This window comes from Meriones unguiculatus, chromosome 4 (genome assembly GCF_030254825.1).
Source record: "Meriones unguiculatus strain TT.TT164.6M chromosome 4, Bangor_MerUng_6.1, whole genome shotgun sequence".
NCBI lineage: Eukaryota > Metazoa > Chordata > Mammalia > Rodentia > Muridae > Meriones > Meriones unguiculatus.
The window spans coordinates 124,483,009-124,507,720 of NC_083352.1; the positions used below are offsets into that span (position 1 = coordinate 124,483,009).

General features: G+C 44.1%; 1 protein-coding gene and 1 non-coding gene across 7 annotated transcripts in view; one reads left to right on the plus strand and one right to left on the minus strand.

Moving 5' to 3' along the window:
- Cbfa2t2 (CBFA2/RUNX1 partner transcriptional co-repressor 2) overlaps positions 1-17,670 on the minus strand; it is a 93,498-nt gene extending 75,828 nt beyond the window's left edge. For 2 of the 6 annotated variants that reach the window (XM_021647216.2, XM_021647215.2), the window contains exon 1: positions 17,463-17,670. In XM_021647216.2, the coding sequence (XP_021502891.1) occupies positions 17,463-17,496 (34 nt within the window). In that variant the 5' untranslated portion in view covers positions 17,497-17,670. Of the gene's footprint in view, positions 1-7,346; positions 7,491-17,462 lie in introns of those variants that run through there. The other 4 variants (XM_021647213.2, XM_021647212.2, XM_060383034.1 and 1 more) reach the window with 3 other exon arrangements.
- LOC132653814 (U6 spliceosomal RNA) lies at positions 8,097-8,205 on the plus strand. Its single transcript, XR_009591662.1, has one exon. It is a non-coding gene; the product is annotated as a U6 spliceosomal RNA (small nuclear RNA).
- Positions 17,671-24,712: the final 7,042 nt, after the last annotated feature.

Sequence of the window (24,712 nt, forward strand, 5' to 3'; positions counted from 1 at the left end):
GAAAGCAACCAAAATAAATCATGTAGACACAGCTTCACAGCCCTGTCATAGATAATCACACTTGGCTTCAGGTGTTGTTGTTGTTGGTAGCCAAGGCTAGCTTGCAGTTGGAGGATAGGTTCTGGGCACTTGGTACAATGGTCTACTTTTTGTGTTTTACATTTCCATAGCATGCTCATAGGTTTGATTCATGGCTCTCCTCCCACCTACCCCCCAAAAAAATAAAGAAAAAAAAAAGTGTTGTTTTTGAGATAGGGTCTCTGTACATAGCTCTAGCAGTTCTGGAACTCACTATGTAGGTAGACCAAGCCAGCCTAGAACTAAGAGTACCTGCCTCTGTCTCTCAAGTGCTGAGATTAAAGGTATGCATCACCAAGACCATCTTTCATGAATAAAATTTCTGGGTAACAAATTAAATAAACAAGCAAGCAAACAAATAAATAAATGGGGGAAGCACGGAGTGGTAACTCATACTATTCATCCCAAGGAGGTGGAGGCAAGCTGGACATCTCTGAGTTCCAGGCCAGCCTGGTCTACATAGCCAGTTCCAGGCCAACCAGGACTACAGTTACATAGTGAGATTCTGTCTCTTAAAAAAAAAAAAACAAAACAGAGGTGAAGACATGACTAAACCCTTCGTCTTATTTTCCTACCTTTGAACTTTTTCCCTTTTAACTTGATCTTTGCCAGTCTCCCCCTTCTTGTCAACAGGTCCACTGCCATTTAACAAATGGTGGTTTGGAGGATAAAAGACAGACCCTTAGCACAGGCAGTGGAATTCCAAATGCTAGGCTCTTGGCTCCACAGTGTCTGATTCAGAACTGCTGGGAGCTATTAGCAGAGCTCGCCCACCCAGGCACGTGGGGCTGGGAGAGCCCCTTCACACCACCCGCACAAGCCTCTCATTTACGCTGCAGGCTTCAGTGATCCTGTGCTTTTGTTCCCCACAAAACACATGAAGTCCAATGTAGCTCTAGACATTATTAGAAAGGTCTAGAAGGAATACAAAATGAAGCGGTTTCATATATAGACCTGCAACAGAATCTCTTTTTATAATGGTGTAATAGTCCAAGAAAAATACCTTTTCAAAGTACTCAAATACAAGGTGAAAAGGATCTACTGTAACAGTTTCAGATACATTCTGGTTTAAATGACAACACTTGCCATTGTTTAAAAATGCTTCCTATACCTAGAATTGTGGCCCCAATCAGCCTGCACACATTTTTCATTATGCTCCATCTTCAGCTGTCAAATCATACCCTTCCTTCACATCAAGTGTTTATAAAATATTGCACCCTGTGAGTCCCTAAACCTTTCTCTGAATTCATCTGTTTGGAAGCAGTTCTAAGGACTGAACTAAGGGCGTCAGCACCAATGCCATTCAAGTGCTCTATGATTAAGCTACAGCCCAAATCTTAAATTCATATTACTCCGTTAAAAAAAACAAACAAAGCAGAGATAGGTGGACCTTTGTGAGTTCAAGGCCAGCCTGTTCTATAAAGTGAGTTCTAGGACAGCCAGGGCTATACAGAGAAACCCTGTCTCGAAAAACCCAAACAAGAAAAGAACAGAAAACAAAAAACTAAACAAACAAAAAATCCAGAAACTTACACCAGATACAGTGGCTCACCACTTTACTCCCAGCACTCGGTGGGCAAAAGCAGGCATTGCTCTGAGTTTTAGGCCAGCCTGTTCTACAAAGCAGGTTCCAGGACAGGAAGAGTAAACCCTGTCTTGAAAAAAACCAAAAATCTTTACTTTCCTGAAAGCTCCATAGCCATTTTATGCTTCCAACAACTGGATCAAGAACAGACATGATAAGCTGGTTACTAGTGGCACACCCCTTTAATTCCAGCACTCAGAAGGCAGAGGCAGATGGATCTCTGTGAGTTTGGGGCCAGCTTGAGTGAGTGAGTGAGTGAGTGAGTGAATGAATGGAGCTATGATAAGCACAGTGATTGTCCTTGACCTTGACTATTCATTTTCTACATATTATGTAAGCAGCCTATTTCCAATGGGGGGAAAAATAGGCATGAAGTTATGTGTGGATTACACCTCTGTAATCCCAGTACTTGGAAGACTGAGACAGAAAGGCTGCCATAACTTTGAGGCAAAAAGAAGAAAAAGTAGAGAGAGGGAGGAAGAAAGATATACTAATCAATAATAAAGCCAGACATAGTATTGCACACCTGTAGCCCCAGCACTCAGGAAACTCAGGAAAAAGGACAGGGAATTCAAGATCTTCCTTGAAACAAACAAAAGAGACTACAGAACCAGGAGAGGTGGCTCAGCAGTTCGGAGCACTGGCTACTCTTCCTAAAACCCACACCTGCCTGCACCTCCAGTTCTAGGGAATCCAATGCCCTCTTCAGTACGCCATGAACACTGCACTCATGTGGTGCACAGACACATAGATGCAGTCAAACACCCACATACATAATAAATATCACCTTTAAAAACAAAATAACAGGCATGGCGGCTCAGAACTGTATTCTGAACTCCAGAGCACAAAGACAGAAAAGACTGCTTGGGCCCAACAGCCCCAGGCCAGGAGGGCAACATAATGAAATACTATTTAAAAGGGTTAAAATAAAGGGCTAGAGAGAAAGCTTAACGGTCAAGAACCCACATAAGAAATAGGCAAGAAAGCTGGGCATGGTGGTACATGCCTTTAATGCCAGCACTCAAGAAGGCAGAGGCAGGAGAATCACTGTGAATTTAAGGCCCAGCCTGGTCTACAACAAAGTGAGTCCAGGACAGGCTCCACAGAGAAACCCTGTCTTGAAAAAAATGGCGGCAGGGGAGGGTCCTGAAAAGATGCCTCAGCAGTTAAAAGCATTTGCCGTTCTTGTAGAGGACCCAGCTTCCATTCCCAGCACTCACATATTGTCTCACAACTACCTATAACCCCAGCACCAAGAGATCTGACACCCTCTTCTGAACTTCAAGGACACCAGGTGGGCACATAATGACATGCAAACAAAACACCCACGTACATAAAGTAAATCTTTTTTAATATTTTATTTTTATTAATTACAGTTTATTCACTTTGTATCCCACTTGTAGCTCCCTCCCTCTTCTCCACCCATGCCCCTCCCCCAGTCCACAGATAGGGAGGTCCTCCTCCCCTTCCCTCTGATCCTGTTCTATCAGGTCTCATCAGGAGTGGCTGCATTGTCTTTCTCTGTGGCCTGGTAAGGCTGCTCCCCCCTCAGGGGTAGGTGATCAAAGAGCAGGCCAATCAGATTATGTCAGAGAGTCTCTGTTCCCTTACTATGGAACCCACTTGGACACTGAACTGCAATGGGTTACATCTGTGCAGGGGTTCTAGGTTATCTCCATGAATGGTCCTTGGTTGGAGTATCAGTCTCAGAAAATACCTGTGTCCAGATTTTTTGGTTCTGTTGCTGTCCTTGTGGAGCTCCTGTCCCCTCCAGGTATTTCTATCTCCCCCTTCTTTCATAAGATTCCCTGCACTCAGCCCAAAGTTTGGCTATGAGTCTCAGCATCTGCTTTGATACCCTGCAGGGTAGAGTATTTCAGAGGCCCTCTGTGGTAGGCTTCTGCCCTGTTCCCTGTTTTTCCCTCTTCTGAATGAGGATTGATCATCTTACCCAGAGTCCTCCCTGCTTAGCTTCTTTAGGTGTACAGATTTTAGTATGCTTATCCTATATGTCTAATATCCACTTATGAGTGAGTATATACCGTGTCTTTCTGCTTCTGGGTTACCTCAGGATGATCTTTTCTAGTTCCACCATTTGCCTGCAAATTTCATGATTTCCTTGTTTTTAATTGCTGAGTAGTATTCCATTGTGTAAATGTACCACAATTTCTGTATCCATTCCTCAACTGAGGGGCATCTGGGTTGTTTCCAAAAAGCCAGCCTAAGCAATATAGTTAATAACAGGTCAACTAGAGCTACACAGTTTGAACAGACCCTGTCTCAACAAACCAAGGATGGGGACATAACTCAGTTGTAGAACAACCATGAACAAAACCCTAAATTTGATCCCTAGACTTAGAAAAAGAAACACCCCAAAACTTTACTCAGCTGTCACTTTACATATTACTACACTGACATCAAGTTAATGACACAACCAAGACTATTTTAAGCACGTATGCAACATTTGCTAGGTTATTTTGAAGAATACATACAAAGAATTAAAAGATGTAGTCCCCTACTGGACATGATGGTGCATGTCTAAGACTCAGAGGGCACAAAATGAGAAATAAAGCAGCGCATGATAGTTCATGGCTTTAATCCTAGCTCACTCAATTTTTTTTTTTTTAATTAGTTTTTCCAGAAAGGGTTTCTCTGTGTAGCTTTGGCTGTCCTGGAACTCCTTCTTAGACCAGGCTGGCCTCAAACTCAGAGATGCACCTGCCTCTGCCTCCTTAGTGCTGGGATTAAAGGTGTGTGCCACCAACACCCAGCTTTGATCCTAGCTTTTAAGAGGCAGAAGCAGTGGATCTCTAGAAGTTGGAGGCCAGCCTTGTCGACCTATCAAGTTCTAGGATTGTCAAACCTGTGCATTGAGACCCTGACTCAACACAGACAAAACAAGACAGGGTGTGGCTATGCTGTTGGAGATAAACACAGGAGGATCACTGGGGTCTGCTAGTCACCAGCCTAGCTGACTGAGTTCAGTGAAACACCATGTCTCAAGGGACTAAGATAAAGTATATAATACAAGTAGGATACCTGATAGTTTCCTCCAACCTCTGACCTCATAATGCAAAGGGCGCACCTCCACCCACCCACCTCCCCTTTTTAAAAAATAAATAAGAATAAGTTTGACCTTTAACACCAACATAAAAGGCTGGTGTGCAATGAGGAGGGTGTGCACAGACAGATTCCTGAGGTCTGACAATCAGCCAACCTAGACTATCAGTAAGAAGACTCTCAAAAATCAGAATGAATGGCTCCTGAGGAAGAACATCCAAGGTTAACCTCTGGTCTCCAAAGACATTAAGCAAGCACATGAACACACACACATACAAAGCCAAAAACAAATAAATAAATGAACCCTTAAAACATCTTTGTCAGTATCGATCCAGAAACACAGAACAGGGTGTGGTGATATATTCCTACAATCCAAGGATTTGAGACAGAACAATACTAGTTCCAAGCCAGCAAACACAGCAGACAATGTCTCAACACATGCATACTCACATATTTTTTAATTTTTGCTCATTTTTGCTATTAATGTCCTAACCAGAATCAATATATTTGTGGAGGTAGAACTGAATTCAGGTATTACGTGACTAGAAAGAGCTGGAAAAGCAACCAATTAGCTCTTCTAAGTCTCACCAGCTGTGTTTTCCTGATGACAGAGTATCTGCCCACCTGCTCTCACAGATGGTACAGCTGAAGTAAAACACCTGGTTTAGTACATCCATTCCACGTAGTCAGAACAATGCTAGCTATGACACCAAGCCCAAATCAGAATTTTCATTGTATTGTCTACACAGACAATAAAATAAAATAAGCTTTGTACCTCTCAAATACAAATGCTATAATCTCAAAATATAACAATAATATTCAAGTTGACAATTCAAGCTGACAACTGCTAGACACAGATCACCGAGTTTCATTTATTTATCTTGACTTTCAGTGGCCAGACTGGTCTACACAGCAAGCATCTGAGCCGGTCAGGACAATAGAGCCAGACCTTGTTTAAAAACAACAACAAACCCAAAAGCCAGGCAGCGGTGGTACACACCTTTTAATCCCAGCGCTGCAAAGGCAAAGGCAGGCAGATTTCTGAGTCAAGAGGCCAGCCTGGTCTACAAAGCAAGTTCCAGGATAGTGAGGACTACACAGAGAAACCCCTCCTTGAAAGAATATAATAAATAAACATGCATAAATGAATAAATAAAGAGGCAAAATCATCTTAAAAAGTGAAGCAAAGGCTAGGCAGGAGTAGCGAACACCTTTAATCCCAGGTTTCAGGAGGCAGATGAGTTCAAGGCCAGCCTGATCTGCATAGTTCCAGGACAGCCATGGCTCCAGAGAAACTGTCTCAAAAAACAAACAAACAAAACAAAAGGATAGACATAGAACCAGCAAGACAACTGAGCAAGTAAAAGAGCTTGTTCTCAAGACTCATAACCCAAATTCAGTCCCCTGGACTCACAAGGTAGGAGAAAACTGACTCACAAGAGCTGTTCTCTGACCTCCCATGTGGCATGCACACCACTGAAGTAAATAAATAAATAAATAAATAAATATGAAAAAGGTTTAAAAGACTCATCAATGCTCGCAAATTCAGAGGCTGCAGAGATCGCTCAGCAGTTGCCAGCAATTACTACTGCTCTTCCAGAGGACCCGAGCTCGGTTCCCAGCACCATGCAGTTCACTCACCTACACACACAATTAAAAAATAAAACAAATCTTTAATAAAAATTATGTACATTGCTGGGTTTGATGGTGGGCCCCTTTAATCCCAGCACTTGGGAGGCAGAGGCAGGTGGATCTCTGTGAGTTCCAGGCCAGTCTGGTCTACAAAGTCCGGGTCAGCCAGGGCTCTGTTACACTGAGAAACCTTGTCTCAAAAATCAAAACAAAACAAAACAAAACAAAAAACTATTTACAATATCAAATCTAAGTCAATGGTTTTTATTTACTTATTTTTCAGGCAGTCTTACTATGCAGTCTTAGCTTCCTATGATTCATTATGTAGCCCAGGCTGCCCTTGAATGCACAGAAACCCACCTGCCTCTGCCTCCCAAAATCTACAATTATGGGATTAAAACGCTGAGATTAAAGTTGTGTTCCACCATATTCAGCCAGTCACTTATTTCTTGTGCAAATAAAAAACTCCTAATACAGCTGGAGAGGGGGCTGGACAGATGGCCCAGAGGTTAAGAGCACTGGCTGCTCTTCCAGAGGTCCTGAGTTCAATTCCCAGGAACCACATGGTGGCTCACAACTATCTATAGTGAGATCTGGTGCCCTCTTCTGGCATGCAGGCACACATGCGGGCAGAATATTGTATAAATAATAAACAAATAAATCTAAAAGAAAGAAAGCTGTAACAGAAAGCTCTGCAGAGAGCTGGAGAGATGGCTCAGAGATCTGGTGCCCTCTTCCAGTGAGCAGGCACCCATACAGGCAGAAATACCATATGAATAATAAATCCTAAAAAAAAAAAAAAAAAAGCTTATAAAATGACAGATGATTTCATGCCATAGTGAGTGTATAAAACTGTCAGAGTCCAATATAAAGTCACAACATTGAATGTGAGATGGCAATGGATATTTCTAAACACGCAACACCCAAACATCCAAAATCAAATAGGGAGGACAAGTCCTAGAAAGAAAGCTCAGCAGTTAAGAGCACTTACTGTGGGCTGGAGAGAGGCCTCAACTGTTCAGAGCACTGTCTGTTCTTCCAGAGGTCCTGAGTTCAATTCCCAGCAACCACATGTCCATCTATATCCTCTACTGCCCTCTTCTGGCAGGCAGATGCACATGAGATGGAGGACTCATACATAAAATAAATAAGTAAAATCTTAAAAAAAAAAAAAAAAAAAAAGGACACTTACTGTTTAGTGCTACTGGTGCTACTGTGCATTGGTGTAGCAGGTAGCCAAGGAGAGCCTCTACCACCTTTGCCCAGCGGCGGGAAATTGTTTTAGGTTATATGAAAGAAATGCTTCTTTGAAGGTTTACCAGAAGCAGTAATTTAAAGATAATGAATTTTGCTCCAACCCACATTTATAGACACAGAGTGCCATTAAACAAACCGAAAGACATGGAGAAGACACTGATATTGTTAAATAGCTTCAAAAAGGAAGAAGAAATCCTGGAGATACCTAATTTGAGGTGTTTGATGATACAAAAAAAGATCCAGGTGAAGATCAGCTATTTCATGTTTGTCCCAAAAGTGATAAGATGCATCTATATGGTTTCTGAGGGCAAGAAGGCTGTGAAAAGACATGTCTTTAAATTAACAAGATTGAATCTAGAAAGGAAAGCCTGTCAGAGAGAAGGGAGCAGCCACAAAGGCCAAAACAGAGCAGAAGTATTTGTGCTGACTAGATTTTGGAAACCCAGGAGTAAGGTTCGACCAACAAGCCTGCATTAGAAAAGATGCGGACACTCACTTGGGCAACACCTATTCTAAAACTGGAACAATACAGAGAAGATTAGCATGGCCTTGGGCAGGGTAACAAGCAAATTGGTGAAGCAATCCATATTTACGAAAAAAAAATGTGATATGAGATCCACTTCACAAACATATGCCTTGCACAAACCTATTCCACTCCCCTATTTCCAAATAAATAAAAAATAAAATAAAATAAAAGAGCACTTACTGCTTCAAAGGAGCAGGGTTTAGGTCCCAGCACCCAGCTCACAACTAGCTAATAACTCCAGCTGCAGGGGACCCTGTGCTCTCTTCTGAGTCCACTGGCAACTGTATACACACCACAGACACAATGAAAATAAGTCTTTTTTTCCCCCTTCAAGATAGGGTTTCTCTCTGTAGCACTGACTATCCTAGAACTCACTCAGTGGACTAAGCTGGCCTTGGTCAGATGAACTCAAAGAGATTCATCTGTCTCTACCTCCACAGTGCTGGAAATAAAGGTGTGTGCCACCACACCTGACCTAGGACACAATTTCTGAAATGGCCCTAACCATACCATAGTATTTTGTACTATATATTATGTGAAGTATCACTATGCATTACAAAATTACTGATCAAGTTAGAAAAACACTGAAGATGCTCTAAGTCCTATTAGTATCAAAGGTCAATTCATTGATGGTGATCAGTGATGACATAAAAATTGGCACGGCTTTTAAAAATGTTTCCATTTCTATTTGTGTTTGTGTGGGAAGAGTCTATGGGACGTGTGTGCAGGTGCCCTTGGAGGCCAAAACAAAGTATTAGAGCTGCAGTTAAAGGTAGCTGCTAACCTCAGATATAGCTGCTGTGAACTGAACTCCCGTCCTCTGGAAAAGCAACAAGCATTTACCTGCTAAGACATCTTTCCAGCCCCTGGCAAGATATCCCTACTGACACTTCCTGTGTCAAATGGCAGAAAGGGACTTATTTACATTTCAGAACAGTTGTATCTACTTATAGAACTTTACAGGTTCATTATTTACTTTTTCTACTGTTAATGAAAACTACAAGTAACAGATAATTCAACTAGAAGTAAATAACTCCAAAACAGACGACCTTCTCTGAGAAAAGAAGTTGCTTGGCAAACGCATGAAGCAATCAACCACATAGCTATCTTCTTTTATTACTCATGAAGCAATCAGCCACATAGCTATCTTCTTTTATTACAGAGCATTTGCAGCTTTCTCTGAAATGAACACTATGGACACTTTAAAAAGTGTCTCACAACCAACACTGAGGCAATCAGTTGTGAGATACAGTCTTGTAGACTTCCCATCTAATTGAGGTTAAAGACTGAAAAACAGCATAACTTCATTTTTTTAAATATATTATAGGTTTGTGTGTTATATATATATATATAAAGCTATACAAAAATTTCAAAATGCATATCACATAATTTTCAGTGACAAGGTAAAAGGAAAGTCTCTGCGCGTCACTTCATTGCTAGACACTGTATGTGCACATATGTATGCTCACCTCAGTGTATGCACACAGAGGCCAAAGGTCAATGTCAGCGAGGTCTGTCTATCACTTTCCATCTTATTTTTTGAGACAGGGTCTCTCATGCAGAGCTGGTTCTACTGGGCCCCGAATGTACCTCCTCTAATACTGGGGTTACTGGCACCAATCACCACACCTTGCTTTTATATAGGTACTGGGCATCCCAACTCAGGTCACCATGCTTGCACAACAACACTTCACCTTGGCAAACTCTTTACTGTTTCCCCAGACCTAAGTTGTTTTTTTTTTTTTTTGGGGGGGGGGGGGACTTTTGTTTTTGCTTTTTTGAAACAATCTCATGTATCTTAGCCTAGCCACAATCTTGACATGTAGTGGAGTAAAACTGGCCTTGAACTTCTGATCTTCCTCTCTACTTCCTGGGCTATGCTTACAAGTACCTAGGAACTTTTTTTTGCCTGATTTACAAAGAACTAGAAAACTAACCCAAAACTTTAAAATTATTATATATACACATATATATATATATTATTTTATTTTTTTACAATTTCATCTCTTCCTGGTCCCACCCTCTCTCTTCCTCTTCCTCTTTCTCCCCTATCCCTCTCCCCTAGTCCACTGATAGGGGAGGTCCTCCTCCCCTACTATCTGACCCTAGCCTATCAGGTCCCAATCAGAACTGCCTGGATCCTCTTCCTCTGTCGACTGTGGGAGGCAAGAGTTCTTTCTTAAGCTGTAGATAGCTGCATGCTTGGCAAGCTGCTTTGTTATAGAGTATGCAGCGAAAAAACATGTTTCCATCCTAGCCTTTACTTTGAAACAGAAATAAGCAGGAGGTTAAAGAAACTTGTCTGTGAGACCTTGGACCATATTTACCATACCAGAATGTGGTCTTTGAAAAGAAGTTTGACTGTTCCATAACTCCCATCCTTGTACCAATGTGAACTGTTTTGCTTTGTCTTTAAGAAGGAACTGTGGAATAAACCTGGTGCTTTTCAGTATTGACTGATAGCTCTCCTGAAATTATCCTAAGTTTTCTGTTTCTTTCTTTAACTTGTAATTTCTCAATCCCCACTCTCTCCATTGTGTCCCAAATTACCTACAGCTGGTTCTGTCAGTGGGCTGGTGGGGAGAGAAATGATCCAGGAGCAGTCAACCGAGTTCATGTCAAAGACTGTCTCTTCTCCCCTTACTAGGAAACCCACATGGAGACTGAGCTGTCTATGGGCTACATCTGAGCAGGGGGTCTAGGTCCTCTCTATGCAAGGTCTTTGGTTGATGCACCAGTCTCTGCATTAACCCCTGGGCCCAGCTTTTTTGGCTTTGTTGGTCTCCTTGTGGAGCTCCTGTCCCCTCTGGGTCCTTCTATCCCCATCTTCTATCCCCATCTTGTAAGCCACCATGTGGGTGCTGGGAACTGAACTCAGGTCCTCTGGAAGAGCAGCCAGTCCTCTTAACCTCTGAGCCATCTTTCCAGCCCTCTACATTCATTCTTAATATTCTGGTCCAAACCAGTAACCTCTTTCTCTAACTCAGACGGGTAAGTTAACTTACTTAGAATTCCCTACCCCACCTTAGATTTACAAAATGTTTTCTCCAGAAGTAAGAGTTATCTCTTCAAGAATAAACCATATTCAACATGTTACCCATTAGTATGCACAATTTTTATGTGGGTTTTTTTTTTTTCTTATTAGCTAAAAAAAATCAACTTTGGTAGGTTGGAGATGCCCAGCAGTTATAAGTACTTAGTGTTCTTCTAGAGGACCCCAGTTCAGTTCCCAGCACCCAGGCATCTCACTACTGTCTCTAATTCTCAACACCAGGAAATCCAATGCATCTGACATGTGACATATACACACACATCTAAACATAATTTAAAAATAAAAATAGAGCTGGAGAGATGGCTTAGACAATAAGAGCACTGTCTGCTCTTCCAAAGGTTCTTTGTTCAATTCCCAGCAACCACATGGTGGCTCACAACCATCTATAATGAGATCTGGTGCCCTCTTCTGGCCTGCAGGCAGAGATGCAGGTAGAACACTATATAAATAATAAATCTTAAAAAAAACACACACAATAAAAATAGGTGGGCACAAAGGTGCACACAGCACTCAGGAAGCAGGGGCAGGCACAGGAGTCTGGGAGTCTGAGGACAGCCTGGTCTACAAAACAAAACTAGGATTGCCAGGGCTACATGTAGAAAACCTGTCTCAGGAAAGAAAATAATTTAAAGAATAAAATAGGATCGGGCACAATATAACTTTGGTCCCACACTAGAGAAGCTGAGGCAGTTCCAATTCTGGATTACACAGTGAATTTAAGACTAGCGTGGGCTATGTAAACTACCTCAAAACCAATTAATTAGCAATTAATTAATTGCTGGGAGGCAGATGTGAGAAGATCATAGCAGTTAGAGGCCAGCCTGGACTACACAGACAGTTCCAGGCTATCCTGGGATACCTGGGAAGTCCTGTCTCAGAAAAATAAGGCTCTGGGGCTACAGTTCAGTGGTAGAGTACTTACCTAACAAACTCAAGGCCTCCCTGCTCTGTAAAAAGAAACAAATGGGCTGGAGAGATGGCTCAGCTACTAAGAGTACTGGTTGTTCTCCTAGAAGACCTTACGTTGGTTCCCAGCACCCAAATAGCAGCTCATAACTGTCTGTAATTCCAGTCCTAAGGGATTAGACACCATCTTCTGGACCCCAGGCACACATGTGACACAAAGACATACATACAGACCAAATACACCATACACATAAAACAAAAAATAAAATTTTTTTAAACTAAGATTAAGCAGGGCACAGTTGCTCTCTACTATACTAGCAGTACTTGAGAACCTAAAGCAAAAAAGCTGTTGTGGGTTCATCAGCCCTGTACTCCAAAACGAAACCCTGGCCCCGGCAAAGCATGTACGTAACAAGAGAAAGTGAAGCTTTGGCTCCAAGGCCCTACGTTCGACCTCGAGCACCACCAGGAGGATATATGGGCTAGGTGTGTGTATATATTTATAAGTACAGCTAGGGTTAAAGCTTGGTAAATAAAGCAAATCTTAGCCTTGGGGATGGAGAGATGGATGAGTTAATACCCTGACAAACTGATGCTGCTCCTCAAGATCCCTGCCTGCAACAGCTTCCCATCCCATTCAGAAAAGCTAACATTCTTGCTAACACCCTGTGTAATCAGGACCATAGCCTATGTCCAACTTCTACCACTACGCTCTACTCCAGCCAAACTATTTGTTTGCTCTATAAGCCGACAAAGCATGCTCCCACCTCACAGCCCTGATATTTGATATTTTCTTTGCTATACTGCTCATCTCCCAGATGTGCAAATGACTAGCTTAATTCCTTCAGCTCTTTACTCAATTGTCATTTGACACAAAACAAAGCTTAAGTATTCTATCAAGTAACATCCCCATCTTCTTTTTTTCTCTATCCAAGATACCTTTGTTTGCCTGTATGGTGTATATGTGCTCAACTACCTATGCAGGTGTGAGGATCGCAGAGGTCAATGCTTAGTGTCTTCTTCTGATCACCTAAATTTTGAAGACAGGGTCCCTTTACTCAACCTGGAGCTTAGGTTTTAGCTAAACTCATCAGCAAGCCCCCACAATCTCCCTGCCTCTGCCCCTCTGGTGCTGGTGTTACAGGTGTTTTACTTTTTTCAGGAGCACTGGGTTGATCCAAACTGAGGTCCTCAAGCTTGAGCAGCAAGCATGCCCCACTGAGCCATCTCCCTAGCCCCCCAATAATACTTTCTGCAGGGAATATTGCCTGGCATACCAGAGCTACACAGAGAAACCCTGTCTCAAAAAACCAGATAGATAGACAGACAGACAGACAGACAGACAGACAAAGTAGGCAGGCAGATAGAGACAGACAGACAAACCAAATAGGATAGTTCACCTGCAATCACTAAGGCTGAGGCAGGAAATTTTGAGTTTCAGGCCAGTCTGGACAAGAAGAAAACTAAAATGAGGAGGAAAAAAAAAAAAAAAACTTTTTGTTTCTGCCTGTCATCTCCCCTCAAGGCTAACACTACATCTCTAGAAAGAAACAAAAAGCACTGAAGAAAAACTTGTCACATTTTTATAGTGTAGAAAAATACCACAGGCATATTAGCTTTTAGGGGATGGGGTGGCAGTGGTCAGGAGTGTTGTGAATTCCAGGAAAATGAGGGTGTGTTCACTGTTGCTCTAGGGACATGAGAGCTAAATGAATAAATCTGTGCTTTGTGAATGTTTGTTCTCATGTGGTTTTTAAAAATTAAAAGCAGGCAGTACTTCCACATGATGATCGAAATTAACAAAGGAATAAGGCAAACATTTATAAAAGAGAAAAGGTCAAAGTGTGTGTGTGTGTGTGTGTGTGTGTGTGTGTGTGTGATGCCGGATAGTGAGCAACGTTTCACTTGAGCTGCTGGAGAGCTTAGATAACATATTTGTTGCCATCACCTAATTTAATTTAAAAGTCTGCCAACGTCAGAGCTAAAACTCAGAATTTTACATTGGTCACTCTGAATGTTACTTTGATTTCTGCATTTAAGTATAGCAATACGAAATAAGGAGATTCAACATTCTTTTGTTTATTTGCTTTCTCCCATCTTAAGGCAGTCTCACTATACAGCCCAAACAGGCCTCAAAAATCACCTCCCAAAAATTAGGATTACAGATACAAACCACCATGCCCAGCAAGAGTCAAATCTTGTTTTGTTTCAGACAGGGTTTCACTGTGTCGCCCTGGAGGTCCTGGAACGCAGAGATTCCCCTGCCTCTGCATCCCAAGAACTGGGATTAAAGGTGTGTGCCTTCAAAGTTGGTGGTCATTAACGTCCTATCTTAAAATAGGAGTGTTGATGCAGGCCTTTAACCCCAGCACTCGAGAGGCAGAGGCAGGCAGATCTCAATGGATTCAGGCCAGCGTGGTCTACAAAGTCCAGGATAGCCAGGGCTACACAGAGAAATCCTGTCTCGAAAAACCAAAACAAAAAAGGAAAAGTACAGTATTATATATATGGTGGTACACACTTGTAATTCTAGTATTCAGACACCTGAAGCAGGATTAGGTGTTAGAGGCCAGGCAAGGCTGGAGAGAGGGCTCAGTGGTTAAGAGCACTGGCTGCTCTTCCAGAGTTCAATTCCTAGAAACCACACACACACACACACACACACACACACACACGCACGCATAAAACAGGCCAAACCAAGCATGCTGTTGTTTGCCTTTGATTCTACTACTTGGGAGGCAGGGACAGGCAGATTATCTGTTAATTCTAGGACAACCTAGTCTACATAATGATTTCCAGTGCATCCAGGGCTACAGAACTGGTCTTCAAAAGACAAAACCAAAAATAAAATAAAAGGTGGCCCAGAGAGACATTTCTAAAAACAAATGAATGGATGAATGAATAAATGAATATTTGAAATTTAAAAACAAAAGGAGAATGTGTGCTAAGAGCACTGGCTGCTCTTCCAGAAGACCCGGGTTCAATCCCAGAGCTCCACCTGTCTGTAACTCCAGTTTCAGAGGATGTAACGCCTTCACACAGACATACATGCAGGCAAAACACAATGCACACAAAATAAAGGAAAAAAGAGAGACAATTTGTAGCTTTGACTTATAAGTATGTGCCTACCTGGAGAGTGGTGGCGCACATTTTTTTTTCTTAGTTTTTCGAGACAGGGTTTCTCTACACAGCCTTGGCTGTCCTGGATTAGCTTTGTAGACCAGGCTGGCCACCATGCCTGACTGTGGCACACACTTTTAATCCCAGAACTCAGGAGGCAGAAGTAGGCGGGTCTCTGAGTTCAAGGCCAGCCTAGTCTACAGAGTGAGTTCCAGACAGCCAAAGGCTGCACAAAGAAAAAAGAAAAGGACCTGCCTAGCACACAGGGCCTCAGTTCAATCCTCAAGCCCAATCAATTAGTTAACAAACAATAAACAAGCACACTAAACCACTACAGACTGCTCATGCAAAGAAACTTAGTCACAGCAAACTCCAAAAGTCCTACTTCTTGGCTTTTGTTTTTCCAGACAGTATCACTACATAGCTTGGGCTGACTTCAAACTCACATCTTCCTGCCTCAGCCTCCTAAATTCCGGAATTACACAGGCTTTCATCATACTCCACTTTTTGGAAATACATTTAACTGAAAACATAAACGATATGGAAATAAAAATGTGTTAGTTCAGCTGGACCTAGTGACACAGGCCTGTATTCTTAGCTACTGGGAGCTGAGACAGAATTACAAGTTGCCTGAGCAACTTAGTAAGACCCAGTCTGAAAATGAAGAAGGCTGGGGATACAGTTCAGTGCAGAGCATAAAGCACAAGGCACTAAGTCCAATCCCCAATACTGCTATAAGTACATGAATTTAAATTCAGATAAAAGTTTCCCCCACTTTCCTAATAAAATCTTTGTCAAATCTTAGATTTACCTGTCCACCTCCACAAGACCATCAAGCAATCGCAGCAACAGCACACTCAATTACAAAAGGCATTAGTGGGTAAATCTATTTTGTATCTCTTCAATATGGAATGAGTGCCCAAGAGAAAGGCTGTATGACTCCTCCGTTTTAAGTGCTAAGGAACAACTCTCTGGGGGTAGAGCACAGACTTCTTAATATCCCTCATTTTATCCTCGCACACCAGACATACCCAAAAACATGAGTTTAGTTTTTATTTATCTCTTTTGTTTTTTTTTTAGTCAGGGTTCACTAGGTAGCCGCGGCTGGCCTAAGTAGATGCGGCTGGCCTCAAACTCAGACATCCATCTGCCTCAAAAGTGCCTCAAGTACCTGTTTTTAGATTTTCACCTGGCATAAAAAAGGAAATATCCACAGAACATTTTACATGAGTCCCCTCTCTCAAACTCAATGCAGAATCTAGTCTGTCTAGTTTGTTGCCATATTCTCTGGGTCTAGAGTGATACTTTGTATTTAAGAGATGATTTAATAAATATTAAATGAATCGAATGCAAAATGCCTGGTGCGCAAATAATGTTAGCTATTACTGCTATTTTAATGACAATTAAATTTTTATTGTTCTTATTAAACGATGCCATCCCTCCTCCAAGGAACTTACAATTCTAGGAAGAACATCAAATAAATGGAGTGGTGAAAAGGGGGTAAGAATACAAACACAACTAGGTCACACAGAAGGGGTAGCCAAGTTAAGATAGCTTAAAAGAAAAAAACATCCCAATTTCGGACTCTTCGAAGAGCACACGTAATCGTTAATAAACCGCGATTACGATAGCGAGTTTTCACGCTTGTGGGATGTGCAACTGGGTGTTCGGGGCGTTCTACTCACTAAACCTAACTACAGGGCAATTCAGGGACCGTCCTTAACAACCCATTTTTCAGACACAGCAACTGAGACTCGGAGAGCGCCAAGGTCAGAGCCTGTACCCGGGGGACCCGGGACATAACTCAAGCAGTCCGACCCCAGAACCTGCACAAAACAGGGCCCTCCGGCATCCCAGCCGCGCGTCCTCCAACATCGACCACACGTCGCGCCCAATCCGGCGTGCCTACGGTTTCCCAGGACCGGACCTTCGGCCCCGATGCCGCGAAAACAAAACAATACTCTCGCGGCCAGTCCACAGGGCGCCCGCCAGGCCTGGGCTCCAAGGCCGCTCCGCTCGGTCCCGCTCAGCACCCGGACCCCCGAGCCCCGCGGGAAGCCGCAGAGTGGCCCCGGGGGCCCGCGAAGGCCCGGGGAGCCGCGTGACCTTGGATCCAACACCCGACTCCCGGCCTCAGTTTCCCTGCCCGGGCCTCCCGCCGGGGGCCTCCGAGGAGCCTCGCGCCTACGGAGCAGCAGGCCCTTCAACACACACCCCTCAGCCGCCCGCCCTCCCGCCCCACTTACGCTGGAAGGCGGCCGCTCCAGGGACGCCCACCATCGCGAAGCGCAGGCTGTCGCGAGCACCGCCCGCTTCGACCCTCCGCCCGAGTCCTCCGCAGGCGCAGGCCGGGACCTGCACCCGCCGAACTCGCCCGCACCAGCGCCGCCGCCACCGCAGCCGCCGTTAGGCCGCGCGCTGCCCCGCCCCCAGACGGTCCCGGCACGCCCCCGCCGCGCGCTCCCGCGCGCCGACCAACGCACGCGGAAGCCGGGCCGAGGGCGCTCACGCGAAGCACCGCCCCCTGACCTGGCCCGCCCCTTCCGCGCCACGCTGCGTCCTATCCTGAAGCGAGCTGCACATAGGACCCGCCTCCCGCGCACTACGTGCGGCCGTCACGTAAGCGCTCTTCTCCGAGCTCCAGACTTCCGGAGGTGGCCTGGGCGGTGACCTAGGCGTAAGGGCGGAGTCCCGGAGAGGGGCTTCGGGGGAGGGACGCTTCAGATACTGGCCTGTAGGTCTTTAAGGTTGTATTGAGTGGCAAATTGTTCTTCCCTCTTTTATTTACTTTTTTGTTGTACATGTGTGCGTGCATGTGTTGGGGCGCGTGCATTCCAAGGCGAGCATGTGAATGTCAGAGGACGAGTTGGGAGCATGCTCTTCTTCCACCTTGTGGATCCAGCAGATCAAATTTCGGACATTAGACTTGACGGCAAGCATCTTTGCCAGATTAGCTGTCTCGCAGATTCCTTCCCCATTTTTAGGCTATAGGAATCAAAATGTTTAAAATAGCTAGTAGCCCTCCTGAAGAGACTTGACAGTCTGGGGTCACTTGGTAAGGGAGGAGCGCTCTCCCTTTCTGGGAACTAGGACACAGGGATGGGGAGAAGAGGAAGGGAGGAGGGAACCGGGAAGGGACGAAGGAGGGGGGCCGCGATCTGAATGTAAAATGAATGGGTTTAAAAAAAAAAAAAAAAAAAACCAAACCAAACACTAGTAGCTGTCATTATTGATGTCTGTATTAGATCAAGGGCTTTGTGAGGTACGTACCTCCAAAGTTTTTGTTTTTCTTTTTGTTTTTTTGTTCTTGGTGGTGGTGGTGGTGGTGGTTTTTTGAGACAGGTTCTTACTATGTAACTCTGGATGTCCTGGAACTAGCTCTGTAGCAGGCTGGCTTCAAACTCATATCTATCAGACTGTCTCCGGAATGCTGGGATGAAAGACATGCGAACCGTACCCGGTTATGTGCAGAGTTTGTTTTAGTTTGTTGAAACAAGGTCTTAATGTACATTTAGCTAGTCTGAGCTTCCTGACCTAGACCAGGTTAGCTTTGAACCTTTAAGCCACACTCCTGCCTCTGCCTCCCAATGCTGAGTTTACAACACCAGCAGGCCTCACAGATAGTTTTGCTTCTGTAAAAGAATCTATCTTTTTATCTCTAGCTAGCCTGGAACACACAGTGTAGCCATGATGGTCTGGAACTCTCACCAATCTTTCTTCAGCCTCCCAAGTGCTGAGATGATAAGCATGAGCCACTAGCCTCTCTTCAGTCGCTATTTTTACACACTATGCAGTCTTCACAGTACCAAACATATTATTTCCCCTTGTCTACACATTAGGAAGTCTTTCCCTCTGGTTTGTCCACCTATTGATGTTAACAAACTTGAAACATAAACCTCATAGCAACCCAAGAAAGTACTTCTGACTGTAAGATGACTACCTGGGGCTGCTCTGTCACTCTGTCTCTCAAAGATTCAAAATCAGGAATTACAACTAAAATGAAGCCAGCCTGGCATGGTGGCACAAATTTAGAATCCCAAGCTTTGGGAAACTGAAGCAAAAGAACTGCCAATTCAAGGCCACCCTGGGCCACATAGTGAGACCCAACCCTATAGTCCTAGTACTTGGAAAGAGGATCAAGAATTCAGCCATAGCATGCTTTTAATCCCAGTACTCAGGAGGCAGAGATGGCAGGTCTCTGTGAGTTTGAGGCTAGCCTAGTCTACAGAACTGTGTTCCAGGACAGCCAAGGCTACACAGAGAAACTCTGTTCTGGAAGGAAACCTGTCTAAGATTCACACTCTGAGCTGGGAGTGATGGCACAGGACTGTAATCCCAGCATGCAGGGAGGCAGACACAGTCGGGTCTCTGTGAGTTTGAGGCCAGCCTGGTCTACAGAGTAAGTTCTCAGACTGGCCTGGAACTCTTAACAAGTTTGTTGCCTCAGCCTCCCAAATTCTGGATGGCAGACATGACCGTGCCAAACTGAATGTTTTTTTCTCCTTCCTCTCCACCCTACCCCATGTTTGTCTTTAGTGACAGCAAGAGTAAAGATGGGCAGGCAGAGAAGTGCATGCTGCCTGCCATCTGTTCAGGCCATGCCACTTCCTCCCCTAATGAGTGATAAACTCAAGGCCAGACCAAATGACAGTGAAAGAAGCTGCTTAAAGACTTGTGGAATAACTTCTTGTAAGTCATGGTCTTTGTGGAAACATCCCAGGCACTTTGTTTACTTATGGTGGTGCTTGGTTGACTTGTTGATTGGTCTCAAAACAGGATCTCCTATATGCTTGACTGAGCTAGAACTCACTTAGCCTAGGAAGAGAAGGACCCTGAGCACCTGATCTTCTTGGCTCTACTTCCCAAGTGCTGGGTTTACAGCCTACCATCAAATTCTGTAATTATCATCATGATGCTTGAATCAGGGTTTCTCTGTGTGACTCTGGCTGGCTGACTACTGTGCCTCATGGTCTAGAATTCAGAGCAGTCCTCCGGTTTCAGTCTGCTGAAGCATTACAGGTGTGCTGTGTTCCACCGCACTCAGTTCCTTTACACTTGACAAAGGCTGGCTGTGTAACAGAACTATTTGCTGAGTGTGACTTTGCCGATAAACAAAGCCTTTCTCCCAAAGAGAAGGAGCCTAACAGATGCCAGTGGAAGATATGAACTCTGAGGTGCTTGGACACCAGTTGTATTATTAGAATTCATTACTATTTATGAATTTGATCTGGATGAGCATGCTTATGATAAAAATGTACATATTAAGTTGGGCATTGTGGCACACACCTTTATAATCCCAGTACTCAGGGAGTCAGAGGCAGGTGGATCACTGTAAGTTCGAGGCCAGCCTACTTTACAAAATGAGTCCAGGACAACCGAGGCTACACAGAGAAACCCAGTCTCACCAAAAAACAAAAACAACAAAAATTTACATGTTATGTACAAAAGCATTATAGTGGGTATGGTGGTAAATGCCTATAAACCTAGTACTCAGGAAATAGAAGCTGGGAGGATCAGGAATTCTGAGCCAGTATGAGGAATGAAGAAGGAACATAATGAGCTCCTATGTCAAAATAAATAAATAAAATAATAAAATCTAAATTAAATACTCAAGACGATTATGAAGAAAACAACCACTTTCATTTTATTTATTTTTTTGTTGGTTTTTTGTTTTGTTTTTTGAGACAGGATTTTTCTGTGTAGTCTTGGATTTCCTGGACTCGTTTTGTAGACCAAGCTGGCCTCAAACTCACAGAGATCTGCCTGCCTCTGCCTCCCAGAGTGCTGGGATTACAGGTGTCTACCACAACACCCAGTGCTTTTAATTCTTTTTGGGGGGTGGGAGGCAGAGGCAGACAGACCTCTGAGAGTTCAAAGCCAGCCTGGTTTACAAAGCAAGACCAGGAGAGCCAAGGCTACACAGAGAAACCCTGTGTCAAAAAACCAAAAAATAAGATAAAAATGTAAAATTTGAAAAATTTTTGGTCTTGAGACAGTTTCACTATATAGCTGGGGCTGGCTTCAGACTCATTTTGTAGTTCAGTCTAGGCTTAAACTATTAATCCTTCTGACTCAGCCTCTTGAGTGCTGGTATTGCAAAGCTGCAATACCACATGTGGAATAGAGATCAGGATAGATCTATCTATCTATCTATCACTTAATTTTATAGACGTCATCAAATTAAATCCGAAACATATGTATGCATAGGTGTATGGAAACTATATCAGAGAAACCAGGCCCACAAACTCATCAAACACACCAGACCAATGAATGATGCAGCTCCTTCACCTGTGTCATACAATAGGCGGGGCTTCTAGCACCCATCCACAAGCATTAAGTTCCTGACTCTGTCCCCAGGGCCCCAAGGGTTTCAGCTTACATGGACTGCTTGACAAAGCCAGCTCAAGTTATCTTTTCCAGTGACCTAGTAAGCCCAAAACTCACTCACAAACCCCACTACCACCTCCTTGTCTCATTATTTTTCTTAAAGACAAAATTCTGACTGTGTAGCCCTGTCTCACCAGATTGTAACTAATCCGGTAGGCTGGCCAGGAATTTGATGCACTTGCCTCTGCCTCACAAATGCTGTATTTACAGAGCTGAATCACTCCCACCCAGCTCATTTTAGCACCTAGAACCATCCCAGAGCTTCAGTAGTCCAGGCTGGAGCTGTGGCAACATTAGTTACATTAATCTAAGCAGGAACTCTCCCAACTTCTATCTGTGTTAATTTCCTGCCTCCTGCCTTCATCAGGGTGCCTCTGAACTCTGTAGCCTCTTTAACCCATTCTGTAATGTATGTATCCTTGTGGTAATATACAACCTGAGAATTAACATTAATAATTAAGGTTGGAGCTGAGCATGGTGGCTTTCATCCCAGCACTCAGGGAGGCAGAGGCGGGCAGATTGCTGTGAGTTTGAGGCCAGCCTGGTCTACAAAAGCGAGTATAGAATAGTCAAGCCTACACAGAGAAACCCTGTCTTCAAACAAACAAACTTATTGTTGGACTGAGCAGATTGTCCTTTCCCTTAATCCCATCACTTGTTAGACAGAGGCAGGCAGATCTCTGTGAGTTTAAGGTCAGCATGGTCTACATAGTGAATTTCAGGGCTATGTAGAGAGACTTTGTCTCAAAAAAAAAAAAGGTTAAAAAAAATCTATATTTGCCAGTGGTCAGGAGAACTAAAGGCAACCCAGACTGTCATGCAAATTAGAGGCTGCAAAGATAGCCCAGTGATAGAGAGCATAAGAACCTGCTCAATCACACACAAAAAGCCTTTGCCCAGTGCGGTGCTGCGTGTGGGTGGAGGCAGGAGAATCAAGAGGTCAATCCTCTGATACTATTGAGTTTGATGCCAGTATATGCTACTTAGAACTCTGTCTCAAAGCAAGCAACCCAGGACAGGTTTTCACTAAGTTGATCAGGCCAGCCTTGAACAGCGTACCTTCCTGACTCATCCTCCAGAGTAACTGGGATTACAGGTATGTCCCATCAAGCAGGTATTGGGGATGGAATCTAGGGCTTAGAGCTAGACAAACATTTTACCAACTAATCTACATCCCCAGCTCACTAAGAACGGTTCATTTCCTCAGCCATGCCTCTTTGAAGCAGAGAGGAAGGACAAGGAGACCCTGGCTGGGGTGGACAGGCTTTCCTGAACCAAAGAATGGATTCTGGAGCCTGAAGCAAAAGAAAACGTAAAAAGTTTCACTTCAACCCTACAGACTCTGACTTACACACACATACACACACACTACCCTTCCTTCTAAATGAATGTACCAAACACTCTTAAAGAAGAAAAATCTATAAAGTTGGACACCCCCCCCAAAGAAGGAATAAAAGACTCACCTATGCAGGACAGGGGGTCTCAGACCTCACCCCTATGCAACTTAATCTCCGAGGGTTCTAGGTACTGAGTGTCCTTCAGCTCTCTGGCTATTCATTCCAGTTGTCTGTGGGGGAAATGGTCTTAGACCCTAAGCCTTATTTCCCCACATGTGATACTAGTCACCAGCTACCTTATAAGCTGAGCTCAAGGTGAGAGAATTTTTTTTTCTGTCAAAGGTAGCTAGCCTCCCAAGGCCAATGTTCCCTAAATCTCTACCACCTTGTAAGACTTTCATATAGATCTTTTTAAATTTCCCCCATGGTAAAATTTTGGTTTCCACAAAGCACCCCCGTTATTTGCTATGCTAGGGTATCCCAGAGTCTTGAGCATACAAGACTCACTCATTTGTCCCTGAGCACCAGGGCCTGTACTCAGCTCTGGGGATATGACAGTCTTGGACAAAATTCCTGTCTTATGGTGCTGGCCCACTAACTGACATTGGTTAAGTAATAACACCATTCTGAGGAAAAATAGGCAGGAGGAAGGCGAAGAATGTGGTTCTGGTACTATCTTATATAAAGGTAGCCATCAGCTGAGACCAGACTAGCTATAGGGTTAGCAGAAGCACTAGCTTAGGTGTGGGTATACACTCTGGGATGGCAAACGACAGCCACATGGCTGTGAAGATACGACTGTCTGTCGTGGTTACTAAGCTCCTGCTTCTCTCCAGAGGTGCAGTGGGGCCGCAGTGGGTGTGGGATGAGTATAACCTGAAATGGGCTAGACAAGACCCACAGGAGCCCTCTAGCCGCTTGTGCCGCAGCTGTGCGCCTAAGCCAGTGGCAGATTGCCAGTCCTTCCCCTCCCCCTCCTCAAAGCGCATTCCATCTGGCACACCTTACCCAGGTGTCAGCTGTGCTGGAAACCACTCATCCCAGGGGGAGGAGTGACCTTAAACTGCCTGTGAGTGGTGGTGGGGACAGGGTTCACAGTTCCCCAAGCCTTTCCTCCCTCTTTCACCTCCAGGCAATGGAGGCTCCAGCTGAGGCCAAAGACAGAGTTGGGTGCAGTTGTTTGCTTTGTAACAACAACAACTGAGCCCACCCTATTGGTGCTACAGGGCACAGCTCGACACCTGTTCTCTGCCCTCCGCCCAGGTGCAGGCCTTCTGAGAACAAAAGAACACCTACTCACCAAGGTCATTACCCTGATGCGGGTAGGGAGAAGAACTGCAGAAGGAAGACCTTTATTCTAGAAAAAGAAATGAGTGGAATCAAAGGGTCTGAGTCAGCCTCATCCAGCAGAACTTTTATGACATTAATTTATACCTATGCTGCTTAGTATGAGGGTCTCTAAATAGGTTTTTCTTCCTTTCTTTATTTTTAGACAGGTCTCACTATATAGTCCTGGCTAGCCTGGAGCTATGTAACCACTCTGACCTCAGACAGTCCTCTCGCCGCTGCCGCCTAGGTGCTGAGATGACAGGTGTGTACCATGCCCAGCTATCTAGCTGGTGATTCAGGGCCTGTGCTCATATTAGGCAAGTGCTTCACCACTGAGCTATACTCCCCAGCCCCTTCAAGTGGCTACTGAGCATTTCATATGTGACTGCTAGACTGGAGACGGGGTTCAATTTACCAACTGATGGTGCAATCCCGTCACTCCA